The sequence below is a fragment of the Leptosomus discolor genome, chromosome 5, assembly GCF_034619465.1.
Source record: "Leptosomus discolor isolate bLepDis1 chromosome 5, bLepDis1.hap2, whole genome shotgun sequence".
NCBI lineage: Eukaryota > Metazoa > Chordata > Aves > Leptosomiformes > Leptosomidae > Leptosomus > Leptosomus discolor.
In genome coordinates this window covers 74053577-74069598 of record NC_141395.1, presented here as the reverse complement: position 1 = coordinate 74069598, position 16022 = coordinate 74053577, and the positions used below count along the sequence as shown (strand labels likewise).

Genomic DNA, 16022 nt, shown 5'->3' with positions numbered 1-16022 from the left:
AGAAGGGCAGAAGGGAGCAACCAGCCTTCGTTCTCCTGCCGTGGGCCCACGTTCTTAGCGCTGCCACATGCAAAACTCCCAAGACAAGCTCTCACCAACCTCCCACACACCCAAACCCAGCGAACATCCCTGTCCTTGCTCCAACCAAGTCCAAAGCCCTCTGATACAAAGGGCTGAAACTAGAAGTCAACCGGAGGAAACTGCCTACCAATATTCCGCTCCTGGGGCAGGTGCTGATGGACGTGCACAGTGGGGGGGATCTGCGAGGGGCTGCGCTCTGGTTGCACTTAAGAGCCCCTCACAGGGAAGCGAGAAGGAAAACCAGGAGTATTATTTAACTGTCACAAGCCCTTAATTAGCAGTTTTGCGTTAAAATGTTTTCCCTCGCCTCATTTCCACAAGGGACAGGGTAGCCGGCACAGCGCAATGGCCTTTCTCTTCTATGTAGGCATGACAAGCACCTCGCACAGCCTCCTTCCTCGCTTAACTTTCCTGATGCTCCTCTGGGTTTGCAGACCCAGCCTAGAACGCACCCAACGTTCCTCTTGCTGTTTTACGAGGACATGCTCGCGGAGAAGTGCATTCAGCACACCGGCGCGGTGAAACCCCTTCCAGGCCACAGCAACATCAATAGTGTCTACGGATCCGTAATACAAGATGTAGTGAAATACTTTCTGAAAAGCAGCCGTTTACCCTAAAGCAAAACCTTGTACTTCATGTTTTTGGAGGGAGCTTTGTTAAATTGTAACTAAGAACTGAACAAAATTTTCAGGATTTTACCCTGTTCAGTTGCGACTGAATAAATAAGCTCGCTAATCATTGCTCAACAAAGTTGGCTTCCAGAAAGTCGGAACTTCAGCAATCCTCCCTGCCATTGACACACGCCATTAGTGTCTACGCCCCAAAATTAAGACAGTGAAACTGCAGGAAGCATATAAACCCAGCAAACTTGCTTCTGAGATAAACGTCCGTAGCATAAAGCCCAGTTACTTTTAAATCATAAAAAAGCCAAACCCTTCTAACACTATGAAACCACACCAGTGTGCTGTGCTTCAACAGGTAGTATTTCTGTCAGCAGAGTGGTTAATCATAAAATGAGGAAGCTTGTTTGGATTCGTTGTAAACAAAGTGTGATGTATTAACACAGTTTTCTACAGTTTCATTTCAGGTCATTTAAAGCACCTCTAGTCTGCGTGCATTTAACTGAAGGTTGAGTTACGGCCAAGGCTTTGCAAATAACTGACACTAAATATTCACAATATGAACATATACAAGTTTGGGGTTGTTTTTTGGTGTTTTGTTTTGTTTTCCCATTTTAAAGTTTATTATGATCTGAGCGGGGAATATAGTATTTTCACTGTTACAGTCTCATGTCAACTTATCTAAAAAATAAGTTAAAAAATATTCTAATACACAATTTTTGCCTCAGATTCAAAATATATTTCAAGCACCTTCATGTCATTTTCAGTAAGAGCATGACATTTTTCGGCCAATAGCTAAAGCATGAAAACATTTTTCACTTGGAAACAACAGTACACGAACTCAGCGGGCAAAGGGACAGGCTACAGAGGGAGTCGCTGCTACCGAGTAGCCCTGCGCAAAAGCCAACGTGCCAGCTGTGCTATCTGCCTCACCATTTCTGATTCCCTCTTAAGACCTTGCACCAACACCAGCCACATCTACGTCTTAGGAAGACAGAAGGAGCGACGAGCAGCCGCCCAAGATCACAGTATGGCACTGCCAGTTCTCCAGCAAGAAACAAAACGGTAAGAATACAGTTCGTTTGGGAGCATTTTGGCTGCTTAGTAGTAGGTTCACTTTAAAAATTAATTCATCTGCGGAGGAATACAGGAGGTAGCCTTTTACTGCATCTGCTGGCTAACTAAAGGGCATTACAAAACCACCTTTTGTAGTGATTTGGCCAAGCCATTACATTCATATTAACACTTCAGGCAAAGAAACAACTCAGAAAAAACAACTGAAACGCACTAAATGAGATAAAACGGATTATGTGCCGTATCAAGCACACACAAACACCCCCCCCCATCCTTCAGATTAAAACCATCTTGGAGGAATGCATGTTTCCAGTCATTAAACCTCAGAAAGAGGAGGCAAAACTTGCTGTTTCCCGTCCTATCGCTAGACGACGGGGCTGGAGTTTGGGTGTCTCCTGTCTCCGAGGGTTACGGAAACAAAAGGCAATTCCTGATGGATAGGAGATTGATCGCTTTCCCGTGTGGGCAGAGAGGCAACACTATTTCTTAGTTCAGAGCACTAAACCATCTGCTGCATTCAACAATCCCACACCCGTGGAGGGACAGAGAGCAAGACATTGTAACTTGGATCCCAAATCCCTATTATTCCACTAATTCTGCCACACAGATTGGTGGTTCTTCATATGATGCAAGAATCGCATGCTGGAAGAAACAAGGAAAACACGGGACAGCTACAGCTGATAGTCTGGATATTACGTTAATGCTACTAGTTGTCAACAGTGGTATCAAAGGTTGGCATTTCAACGTTGCACAGACAAGCACACCGGTAGCTTAAAAACTGTCTTTGGATCTTTACAGTGTGGGAGAAATATGCATAGAGGAGAGAAGGAAGAAGTATTTTATAAATATAGGTGAACCCTAAATATTTCCGCTGTAATAAAGCAACTGTGCCCTTGGATTCATACCATAATGCAAAGAGAAAGTATAACAACGTCTAAAACCAAAGCTCCTATCTCAGTACTGTAAGATATGGTAGTATTCCTAAAAAAATAAGAACAACAAGGAATGGTATCCACAGAGTTTCAGTATTTGCTATACATAGCACTATTTACAGTATTTTCAACCAGCTACAGCAGATGCAAAAGAGAAGTCTTACAGTAAAAAGGGAGTTTTTAACAAAAAAAAAAATCAGTGCAATTACCTTCTGCTTGAAGTTTTCCTTAGAAAAGACTGCATGTATGCCTCAGGAAGCATGTTACCAAATGTAATATAAAAAAAAATAAATGTACTGTCCTGCATTAGAAATTGGGAAAGATACAGTGGCAGGACAAATACAGAAGAAGAGATGCTACTGTAGGAGAAGAGTACTAAAAAATAGCAAAAAATGTGATTTTATTACACTGGTATCGAGTGTGAAAAATACTGAGAACTTTTTTTACATTCCTTTATTTAATGTGTAAAAGATCTCTCAGAAAAAGTCTCTTATGGGTTATTTATGCCACCAGAGGTGTTTACCGGATTACATGAAGAGGCAAGTATGTCCATCTCAATCTGCAAACATCCCAGTCCTGCATTTCTAGTACTTGCAGTCTTGCATAAGCACGACCTGCAGAACCAACCTGTTCTCACTTCAAAATATCACCATTCTTCCTCAAAAAGAAACAATCCGCAAGCACACTCAAAAAAACCTTAAACAAGCCACTAAATTTGGCTGGCGGGGTGTTAACGCAGACTTTCCTCCCGTCCCTGCTCTCAGTTAAGTATTAGAGATCCACTGGCGTGAGAAAGGTCGGGGTTTCTGCAGGTGAGACGCACATGACCACCGCATTTGAGGCATCTACTGCTGCAGGAAAGAAAACAGCACTGGCAGCAAAGCCCTCCGGATTGCAATCTTCTCTGTCACCAAAAGCCTTTGTGCACACACACGTGTGACTTTAGACAAGAGCATCAGAAGTACCTTAGCCCGGTTAGAAACGCCAAGCTTTTCAGAAAGGAACCTGGGCACACAAATGCCTAAACCTCCACACCTACCCTTCAACAGTTCAAATTTTAAATCTTTGTTGAACTATTATCTCCTCTGATAAAAAAAATCCACTAATACATGAACAAAACATGTTAAAAATGGACAAAGGCTGCAGGAGTTATTGATGGAGTCAGAATTAAAGCTAAACCTTTGCAATCTTCTCGCTTTTACAATCAGGGAACATTGCCCGGGGGCCTGGATGAAGATCAGAAGTATTTATTATGGATTTCTTGTTTGAAGCCTAAGTTTGCTGTAAATTTTCCACATTGGCTCCAGCAGATTAAGACACAACACCTTTCCCTAACAACTGGGGTAAACAGCAAACACACCCAAAAGCTGACAGATCTAGAAATGAGGACATTAAATGCGCCAAAGTTTCTGTAACATGGAAGATCATTGATGATAATTCAGCAAGCCAAATATGGTTGCTGAAACATTCTAACCCAAACCAAGCCAAAATAAGGAGTTCTAATAAAAACAAGTGATCTCACGCCATCCATCAGTGCATATATACAAACTAAAAGTGTCACGATTGCATAGGGCTATCTTGAATGCCAAACTCATGTAAGGCAGAAACAACTCCACCTACTTCCAACATTTCAGAACGGGTCACTTCCTCTCAAGGATTCACTCAACTCTGTTTCCTGGGTGCTAGAGGAGGTCGAACGGACATGTTATAACATTCAGCCACTGGAGCAGACATTTCCAAAACTAAGCAAACCTAATTATTGCATCATACCTCCTACATAATCTCCCCCAACTTTTAGGCGTTTCATCTTTGTCAATATTATTTTCAGCTCCTAACAGGAGCATTCCGCACTTGCTGCTGCTGGTTTTTGGGGAGTTGCTACAGAACCACATGCTTCAAAAGGGCTCTCTGGAGATGTCTGGCCCAGCCTCCTGCCCAAAGCAGGTCCAGTGAGCCAAGGCTGTGCAGGGACCTGTCCAGCCAAGTTTAAGCTTCTTCAAGGACAGAGATTCTACAACCTGCTTCAGTCCTGGAATATTTTGTTTCAATAGTGTTACCATTTCCATGAAAAACCTCAGAGAAAACTATAACCCATAGCAGACAACTCATTAATACCTGTCATCTCTCAAGCACGCTCCTTCAATACAAAAGAAATACTGCACTACTAGCAGTGGTCAGTTTATCCATCACACTGCTCACGCCTGCAATGGAAAGAAGAGAGTTTTGTCCCCAGCATGCGATGACTATCCCTTTGCAGATCGCTAAGCACCAGGACCACCTGCACCAACGGCTGAATTCAAGCAAAAAGTCATTGCCAGGAACATAACGGAGAGCAAGAGGAAGGCAAGGGAGGAGATCCTGCCTGGAGCTCTTCTGCAATGGGAGTCGCACAACTCCTTTGCACGGGCTGAAATAAAACCACCCCAACTGCCAGAGGGTAACGCACATTTGGTTATTGCTGACCTGAGCTGCATAGTGACTTAGTGGTTATAACTGCCTACCTCAACAGTGACTTCAACAGCAGGAATGTGTGTGAGAGAGAGACAACTTGAGCTTTGTGTTTACCTGAGATATTGCTGTTCTTACAAGACACATGGGAGGTAAGAAAAAAAAAAAAAACACGTAAGAGTAGGGTTTTAGGTGTTGGTGGTGTTTTGGTTTGGGTTTTTTTTTTCCTTTCTTTTTTTTCTTTTTTTTTTTTTTTTTTTGGACAGGAGACATTCTGAATACGTAATTTATATTAAAAATATTCCCAGAAAGGTAGCTGCTGGACTTTTAGCATGCTGGACTTTTTTCAAAGTACATACTTCATATTTTTTTAGAAAAATGCTTAAAGTGATTCACGAATTCACCACTTGTAGGGGGTGGGAGGAGAGGGGAAAGGAGGGAGAAATCAAGCCATAAAAAATTAGAGGCTTAAAGATCTGCAAGAGGGAAAAAATGCCCCTAGCCTGAAATGCATAGAACCATCCCAAGTTCTTCATACTCAGGGAAGGAAAGTTACACAAAGTTTCTGTTCATTCCAAGAGGATACACAGACAACAGCTGCTCTCAGATTAAGGGTCTGCCTAATACTCCTTTTCGCACAGAAAGGAGCTGCAACGACTATTCCAGCCCAGAAAATACATCCTAAACAGGACGCAGTGAAGTCCCACAGTCTGCTTCAGAAATAAGATTTGAGGTCAAGACAGATTCTCCCCTCCTTCTCCATCTGACCACCTGTATAAGTCATTTATTCCAGATCTGCAGAGAGGAAAGAGGAGGATGAATTTCACATCCAAGAGGTCTCTGCATAATGAACAGCAAACAAACGGCATCTTAAAATGTTTGATCTTTTATCTATTTGTTAAGAATAATTCGTATAAAAAAATAATTCTTGTATAAAACTCTGCCAAATTAAAATCTTCACTGAAACATGAAACCTCTCCAGCAAACACACAGAGAAGTAACACACACCGACCACGGAAAGGTTTCGCAGTGTAGCGGTACTTCAGGGGAGGTATGTACAGCCCGACTGGAACACAGAAAGACAATATGACCTGGAATTTGCTTTCTGTTATACCAGCATAAATTAAAACCTGGATTTACGTAACTATGACCAAGAAGAAAATCTGACCCAACAGCCTAATCACCAGATTGGAATAATACAAATACAATTCTTCTATTAATAGATTTTACATTGTTATTTCACTGAAACGACACCGACAGCCAACACACTGCTACAAGGTGAAGATCTGAACTCACCCAAAGTTATGTACCTAAAACTCTTGATGCAGCAAAGTCTGGGCATTTGCTAGCTTACTGAACAGCAACTGGTTATAGTCTATCCGCTATATGGCACAGACCTCTGCACTGGTTAAAGCTACTCGCCCGTCTCGGTGGCTAGAGGTAAATGTATTCAAAACAGTGACTGAGCATCTGCTAAGAGAAAAGGGAAAAGACAAAGCAAAATGAATCAGTGGAAGAGAATGAAACTTTTAAAACCTGCCTCTTAGCATGTTATTTCAGTTACTCTATGAAAAAATAAACAAAATTAAGTCAGCATAAACGAGTTCCCCCGGCTTTTTCCATTTTCTTCTAAACCTGCTTGTGGCATTAGAATTAGTGCAATGGTTTACATACGTATCATGGTTTTTTATGAACCCAGTGTGCAAACTAACAGAAGCGTTTGTCTAATAATTATCAGTTTTAATTAATGCTTCTCCTAAGAGAATGGCAAAACTCTCACATTTACTATTGACCTTATGCCTAATGAAGAGTTTCACCTCCCTTCATAAGTAAACTTCAGTTTCCTAAGATTTATCTTTACTGCATAGATTCTCCGACTTTTATCTAAATTACAAATAGTGAGCCACTCTCCTCTACTAGAGCTCCTGCTTCACCAATATTCAACATATAAATAAAATACAATTGTTTTGTGCTTGAATGAACGTAGAATGTTGGTCTCGTGTGCGTCTCTGAACTGCACAGGTAAAACCTGCTGTTGTGTGCACGCTTAAAAAGCCTTTCTGCAAAATACACAATATAGACTGTATGTCTCTCTCAACTCTCACAAAGTCAATTGCATATTTTTGCATTCGAATAGTTATGTTCCCACGATAAGGTTTTAATTTCTAAATCCAAAGCATTCTTGATATGTTAACAGAAGTATAATGAGCACTCCTTAGTAAATAAAAATAAATAATACCATCTAGTCTATCACATTAATACTGTGAAACATATATAAAATTTACATTAACTCAAACAACAGTGAAAAAGGATTGTACTGTACTCATCACCACAGACCCGTATTCTTTAGAGACTTTGGAAAGTAAGTGTCACAGTCCTGTATGACGAATTCTAAAGTTAGCTGTCAGTATGATTTAAAAAAAATCTTTATAAATTTTTTTTTTTTAAATGGCACATTTTCTTTTGCCAATCTAACTGGACCTATTAAAAGCTTAGGTACAAGTTCATTCTTTTTTAAAATTCTTTAGTCTATGAAAAACATTTTCAAATGCAGCACAATAAAAAACATTCAAGAACAAGCTTCAGAAAATACATTTGCCCTTAGACACACAGAGAATAATCTGTATAAGACAGCTGAAAACCAGAATTTTGTCACTCACTTTTTTTGAAAATAAAAATTTTGTAAATGCATCTAGAAGAATCAAGGCTTCATAAATAGTCAAAAAAACGCTTTGCTTTCCTTTGTATTAAAAGCTAATTCACAGCATTGTAGCCCATCAAACTTTAGTATGAATTAGATCTTTTCAAATTATTAAAAGCAATTCAATGAATACCAAACTGAATGAGGAGTTTTGTGGGTTGGGTTGTTGGTTGCTTTTTTTTTTTCCCCTAAGCCCTGAGATCACAGCTCTTGATTTAATTATAAAATATGGGTCTGTTTTATACCAAGCAGCTTAGAGATTTTTGGCAAACCACATTTCCAACAATAGTGGGGTTTGGTACAAGAATGCAGTTCACAATCAAGTCTGAAATTCTGGACGGAAGGCTTTCTTGCAAATGGGAAAAAAAGATGCATCACTCATTGCTGGCTGTCACTGTAGCTTGGGCAACTGTTGGTCTAAGTGCAGCTGGTCTCATGTGAATCCAACTCTGTATTGTACTGAGTCGCTAAACATTAAAACATGTCAAGCAAAGTACATAGTGCGCAACGTGTCCTGATGAACTTGAACTGCTTTAGCAAGTGCTTGATGATCTCTGCCATTACTCTGACCAGAAGTGTGGCTTCCTTCAGCACTGAAAGAGAAGGGAGGTGGAGGGGGGGAAAAAGAGGTTGGGGGAGGAAAGAAACCCTATTTAATCTGCCTCTCCTTGTATATAATGTTTTCATATCATTAATTTCTTCTGAACAGAACAGCGAAAGTTAATTACCCTTAAAACACCACTGAAGTTCTGAAACAGGAAAAAGCCAAGCAGCATACAGGAACCTCTGCTTTTTTCCACAATATAATTCAGTGGCAAGACCAAATTTACCCTCAAACTGCTACCTGAGGATACTATCAACCCCAGAACTAACAAGCCTGCTTCCTTCCTGCTTCAAGTTCTGTAATAATTCAAAACTATGCAACTCACCTATCGTGTTCTTTATCCACCAGATGATACCTGGCTCTGAAGGCAACCAGGTGCGCGTAGTATGCTGGTGCAGGGATGGAAACAGAACGGGTACAGCGTACGTACGTATGACACAGCTGGTAGGTGAGAATCTGCAGCTCATCCGAAGAGAAACGATTGTCATCCCAGAGAACATGGTAATGAGAAGGTCTGCTTGTTCCCTGAAGGCAGATCACACAGCACCTCAGCATTTCAAAAGCATCTTTAAATTTCCAGCTCTTCAGGTAAACTGCAGTGTAACTAGCCGCTTCCTCGAAGATTGCATGTGAGCAACTCTACATCCTTCAGCGAATTTTTCCTTTAAAAAGGCAAACCACCTCCCTCCTTGCTCCCAATATAACTAACTCCTTCGCATTTTCTAGAATTTCATCCCTGTTACTGACATTAAATGATCTTATTGAAATGCACTGTCATCTTGTGAAAGTTAGATCTGACAAAAAGCCATCATACAACGTAGCTTTAGGTACAACATAGGTAGCTAACAACAATCTAACTTGAGCCCCTGTTGAATACGCTTTTTTTGAGAGTATTCAATTTTGACTTTCAGTACTGTGGTTGTTTATAGCTTCTGTTTGACTGGGCAGAAGAAATCACAAGAAACTGTGAAACTACAATGGTGCTAGCTCAACATATTAGTTGTTTCCTAGGGACTGGATGCACATTGCAAGAGAATTTCCTGCAAGAGGCAGCTATGTACAACAGAGAGCAGAGAAGCACAAACTAAATGCACAGGGTGTGCTTCCTAACTGTTTAGTTCCATTATTTCTTTTAAATTTTAAGAGTGACAGAAGAGCACTGCAGATGGCACAGACAAAAAGCCAAAATACGCAGACGGAAGTTGCACCGTTTGTCTCCTGCACAAACGAACGCTGGAAACACCAACAGCCAGTGTTATCTTTGAGAGTTCCCATCCCACACAAAATGCTGTACCTGAATACCAGCATGACTACACAGGTAAAAGTCAAACTCGGATGGATGGGTGATTTTTGTATCCACTGTGGTACCAGCTGGAATGTTTCCGCTTTTTCCAACCTGTGTGAACAGAAAATGCAAATATAGCAAGGCACACACAAAGTTGTTTTTTCTTTTCACCTGTATAGTAAGGAAAAAACAGGAAAAAAATTGTCAACAAAGCAAAAAGCCAAGAAGGAATGAGTAAAAGTGAAATTTTGTTCAACTGAAAATCTGGACTGTCTCTACTACAGAGTTAAGAAAAAAAAAAAAAAAGACAAGCTGCAAAATCTTCTGGGAAGTTCCCTACAAAACTTAGCTTTTCTGACAAACGTAAAAAGCATTTCCTACAACTGACTTGTCAAAAATCTTTTCACCTCCCCATTCCAGGGCAGGTTATTCCTCTAACTTTTCTAGTTTACACCTGAAAGAGGACAATCCGTAGTTGTAAGACAGACCTCTTCTTCCCCCAAAAATGCTTTACTGCAAAGCAGAACTTAAAAATACTCCTTACTTTGAAACAATTTAACAACTGTAATCATAGCAAGTTTTCATACAAAAACCACCTTCACGTCAGCATTAAAAGTTATTAATCATTGCCTTGAAGCCTAGTGGGTTTCAAAGGCTCACACAGAGAAGCCTGACAGAAGGAACAAGAACATGAAAATCTGAACAGAGGTTTTCCATTAGGAACTCCTCATTTACAGCAAGGACTCCACCCCTGACTTGGAGAGTCTCCTCTCTACCCAGAAAGGTACATGTACTTCACATAGATATAACAACAACTATGAAACACTCATAAAACAATCTGAGATGTTTAGTACTACAAATAAAGGGTTGTGACACTTGATACGCCCAAACCGAACTCCATGTGTCTAAGACATGAGACACCCAAGGTACCTTGAAGTTAGTGTTAATGGAAAAGAAAGTATTCTCAAAGTGTAGGGTTCACCTTAACTAACAATTTTGGTTGTCTACTGTGCAGGTAGCCACATCTCAGCAGGGAACCCAAGAGTCACTCTGTAGTCAATGGCAACCAAAGCATTGAACTTAATAGCGCTAGAATCGGATGAAATGTGCCTTCAAGTGTGTGGGGAATACTAAACAGATCTCCATTGACAACAAGGAGTGCCCGAGCTAACTGCTTCAAGTGCAGACATTATAAGCTGTACACTACATTATAAACTCTACACTACTCAGATCACTCTCAACCCTAGAGAATCTTGAGACAGTAAAAAAAAAAAAAACCAACTGAAGAGAAACATGAAAACTTCAATGAACTTAAAGAACAGACAGAATTGTTGAAAGGCACATCCTGATGATGTTTTGAAAGAGTTTCTTGCCACTTTATTATATGGGACAGAAAATGAAGGTTTTCCTTTCCAGGTAGAAAGGTCTCACTCACTATGTTAGGCAGTTCTTCAAACAAGCCTCTTACTGCTTAAATACGGCACTTGGCTGCCTGCCAGATACTTGCCGGTCACATTTAGAACATACCCGTTCATTTTTATCTGTACAGAAGAGTCTGGTGTGATGCCTTTTCTGCACAACTATAAATGTAATTCCAGGCTGGTAATCCTTTTCTAGTTTAATGCATGCTTCTCTGATAGCCAGCAACTCGTGATGGAGAACCTGAATCATAAACATAAAGATGTACGATAAGCACGAAAGATACCTATCTTGCAGATTACTCTTATTTATCTACAGATTACTCTTATTTATCATGTTCCTTCTTGTATTGTCACTCAGAGTAATGAGATGTCAAAGCATGCAGGATCAAACCTTAATTCTTCACTTAATGAGAACAAATTAGATCACCCGTTTCCTGAGCCAGGCGAGAGCTGGTTCCATATTTGTTCAGCTCCAAGCATGAGGCTTGGACTAATAAGCTGTATGTCAAAATCTTTTTAACTGCCAAATACAAATGAACATTTAATTACACTGTTGAATATACAACAGCCTAATTATTTTTCAGACTAGTACAAGGGATAAAATCCAGAATTGCTCAACTGCATGCTCTTTCCCAGCTTTGTGAAGTCTCAGGCAGGACTACAGGCATCAATAGAAAACCGAGAGAGCAAAGTGCAATAAAACAAAAGGCCATGATTTAGGATTTGGGTTAATTATAAATTAATAATTCACTGAAAAACAGTGATAAGTGGGAAAACATATCAGAAGTTCATACAAAGATTATTTTATTAATTCAAGTTTACTAAGTGACCTTTACTCCCTTCCCCTTGGATTTTGAGAAGCTGACTAAATCCTGTATCTTTTAATCTACATATAAAAATACTGGAAAGGAAAGCGTATGCAAGTATCTATAAAATATACAGAAAAATGTCTCCTAAAATATGGTACTACCAGAAAACTACATAATCAAAATCTCAAAAAGAAAAATATAACCTGTTGAAACTGCCCCTCAGAAACGCCATCTCTGTAGAAGATTATACGAGTCGGTTTAAATCGAGTTGATTTGTAGAATTGAATAAGCAACTCCCTGACCATGGCAGCCAAATCTTGGATGATTTCTTGGCGGTGCTGCTGGACCCGAACGGTGGCACAGTATCGATTAGGATGAGCATCCATGCTTCCTACAACCTGTTGAAAGAACGCTTAGTATCAAACCAAACTTAAAAGCACTTTAGTAGAGGTATTCCATGAAGAGAACTGTGCTGTCTTTTTGACAGTACGTTGTAAATGAAGGTGTTGACCTAGCAAAGATGTAGTCAAAAATCATGATGTGCTTATGGACAAAGGAGAGGCCTTTGAGTTTTAGTCTACCTGTGGTAACATACCCTGGTGAAACCAAAAACTTATTTTAACTCTCAAAGACTAACTTCCTGTTTGCACCTACATACACAGTTGAAAAACCCTGTATTTGGAGCCCTGATACCCTGAAACCATTGATTTAGTTAGAACTGCAGCACACAAATTTGAATTCTTGAAGACCAAGTCCTTTTCCGTGGATGAATCCATAAAACTGAAACGGTGAGGCACCACAGAAATACCCACACCAAAGAGACACAACTTGCCAAGGGAAGAAGGGATTTTTCTGTTCATGAAACATCAAAATTCACATACTGTCAGAGGGGCGTGGGACTTAAAAATAAGCAAACAAAAAAATGTCAAAATCCATATGTCAAAAGTCACAGCTAAGCACATCTCCACCTGCTTTTCCCCAGACACACACGTGTAACTTTTTAAAACAGGTATTTGTTTATTTAGCACCACAGGCTAAGACACTGCACCTGCTGTCACCAAAGATGTTCATCATTAAATAAGCCAGCGCAGCCACTACAGGTGTTTGACATAATGCAAGTCAAAGGCCATTCCCTGTATTTAGGGAGCACATTTCCAAGAGATTACTGCACATTTTGTGTTGTCAGGAAATTTGAATCCCAAAAAACCATACCTGAGCTAGCCTAGTACCCTATGGGTAATGGATAAATTCTTAAAATTTTTAACTGCTGAAAAAGCAGATTTAAACATGCACCAGCTTATTACAGGTGGAGATAAATATCAGCTCATAGAAAAGCTCCTCTATGTACTAGCAGCTCAGGCATTTTACAAGCTAATACACATATTTAAGTCATCAGTATCAGAGCAAGGTCTCCAAAGTTTCATTAGATTCCTGCAGAAAAGTAATTTATAATACTATAATTAGGCAATCAGAAGAAATGGACCACAAAAGAACTGAAAGGGATATAATGCATTACAGCTGAGCAGCAGGGGAGAGCAGGGCCTAAAGATCGTTACACAGTTTACTCACTGCAGCAATGGAAGGCTTCTTCCCATCTCCAGCTGGCGGATGAGTTACATCTGCACCAAGGAATATGACAGGCTGTTGAAATACCGGTGGTCTGATAAAGAGAAAGCAAACTTGTAAAAGCAGCAAGGTTCATGCTTAATAAAGCACGTTATAACTCAAGTAAACAGCACCCTACGCTCTTGCCGTGAATTAGTCAACAATTTGCACTTGGTTAGACTGCTCACTTGTACTGTGACAGTAATCAGAAGTCCTGATCAGGGTTCTCATACTAAATACTTAGGCATATTTTTAAAGCATAGCTAATTGTTATTTTTCATTTAAAAACAGTTTAAAAAGCCCTTTTTACCTTGGAGAACTGCAGTCTTTATTAATTAGACTACAGAAAATTATAAAAGTTGATTCCTTAGCATCAAATAGCATTTGAGAAAACTAAAACACTGTGCACACATACAGATACTATGATTTTGTTTCTGAACACAAAACCAGTGTTGGTAAGAAAGTACAAAAATTGTGGATATCATAAGTATTAATTAAAAAGTAGATTTTCTTTTTTTTTAAACTATACTTCAAAGTTTTAAACAAACTTTTAAGTTAAGATATTAATCCACTGCATCAAGAGTAGAACACCAAAACACTACGCTGGAAGTTTTAAGCTTCAGCTCTATTCTTTAATAAAACAATTTTAAACAGGAAATTTTAGGCCACCAGAATTTTTTTCGTGTATATGCGGCTGTGTGGGGGAATGGTTATGTAGACAGATTCAGGTGTTCACAGACTGTCTCTCAATAGGAATTTGAAGGTAATTACAATGCAATTATACAAATAAAAAACTGTTCTATTCCCATCCTTTCAACCAACAAAAAATAATAACTGAAAGAGTTCTGTTTTAAATACCCCAAACCCGCACTTTTCTACAATGCCTAGGTAGCGTGTGAGGTTCTGCCGTGTCCCATTGCCCCCCTTTACTTAACTCCATTTGCATGAATGCATAGTTTGTCGGTCTAATGAGCAGAATTTAACTTTCTAGCTTCATTCTTGTCAACACATGCCACTTAGAGACCCTATATTCATGGATCCAGTATAAAACTACTTATATGGTGTGTGTGTTTCTGTTTTGCTTCCACAGCAGTATTTTTAACTCCTTTTTGAAAAACAAAACCAAAACAAAACCCAACAAAACATGCCACTGTGCCTTTTTGAAATGCATGCTCTGCAATACGATGATTTTTAGTTGCTTTAATATGAGTCTCTGAAAAGCACATTAACCAGGCTCAGTATATTTAGTTCAATAAACAGAATTTAACAAGATACACAAAATATATATACCCCTTCCGATAAGGTGCTCTTTTCCCCCTCCTCTGAGTACTTGTTGTTGGATTATTTTTCAGCAGCTGCCTTCTGACTAGCCTAAATATGTTCAAGTGAGAATTTGCTTATCTGTGCAAAACAGATTGTTGACTTCTCTGAAACAGGCTCCCGAGAACGATGTAGCAGGTTATTCCCTGAGCTCTCTCTACAACTTGGAATGCAGTTACAATAAAAATGCCATCTTTCAGTGACCTAGAAATCTAGTTGTCATTTTGATTAAAGTAACTTTATGTATCTTTATGCTAGCCTTCTCTATCCTGTGAAGGCAAGACAAAACAAGCTGTATTTTGTTTATTCTTCCACTAGAACTTGTTGTGCCTTATTTTTAATAAAACTGATGAAAAGTTTCAATTTAAGAATATTTGTTTTAAGATAATACATAAACAAAATTTAGTCTAACAGCAGGGACCCCCCCCTTTTTTTTTTTTTTTACAAGATGATATTTATTTCACTCCTACTCAACTATATGCAGGACTTCAGTGACATGTCAGATGCGGAATTCAATAGTATCAAGGCAACTTCACAGAATATAGTCACAGGGTAACTAAAACTTATCAACGAAATACTAGTAAGAAATTGCAAGCTAAACTGGACCAGGAAACCAATTAAGAGTCTTCTGCTCCCCGCTTTTGGTTTTGTGGATGTCTATGTAAGTTAAGACATACAACAAAATCAAGAATCTTGACCAGAATTAAGCTATAAAGGAAAAGGCACTACTATTCAAGATGGTTTCTATTTAATAGTATCTGAAAACTCAAATAAAATATTATAAATTTTTCATTCAAATGCAAGTTGTATACTTCAATGGTCAGATTGCTACAATATTTTTATTTTACATTTCAACTGGAATGAGTCTTCCTCTCCAGTCATCGTAACCTAACTTTTACAGGACTATTTACTAGAACCCAAAAGATAATTCGTCTGAAGAGTCACTTAAACTACAGCGCTATGACTACAGAAAAAAGCACCCAGTTATCTCAACATAATGCACATTCTCTTTAGAATACAATCATAGAATGGTTTGGGTTGGACCTTAAAGATCACCTAGTTCCATCCCCACCCTCCCTGCCATGGGCAGGGACACCTTCCACCAGACCAGGTTGTTCCAAG

General features: G+C 39.3%; 1 protein-coding gene across 1 annotated transcript in view; it reads right to left on the bottom strand.

Moving 5' to 3' along the window:
- Positions 1–7581: 7581 nt before the first annotated feature.
- Positions 7582–16022, bottom strand: part of AGO2 (argonaute RISC catalytic component 2) — a 32435-nt gene continuing 23994 nt past the window's right edge. Inside the window, exons 13-18 of the mRNA XM_086465918.1 lie at positions 13545–13635; positions 12179–12373; positions 11273–11407; positions 9755–9856; positions 8786–8985; positions 7582–8449 (exon numbers count right to left, since the gene is read on the bottom strand). Of these exons, the coding sequence (XP_086322044.1) occupies positions 8341–8449; positions 8786–8985; positions 9755–9856; positions 11273–11407; positions 12179–12373; positions 13545–13635 (832 nt within the window). The 3' untranslated portion in view covers positions 7582–8340. The remainder of the gene's footprint in view (positions 8450–8785; positions 8986–9754; positions 9857–11272; positions 11408–12178; positions 12374–13544; positions 13636–16022) is intronic.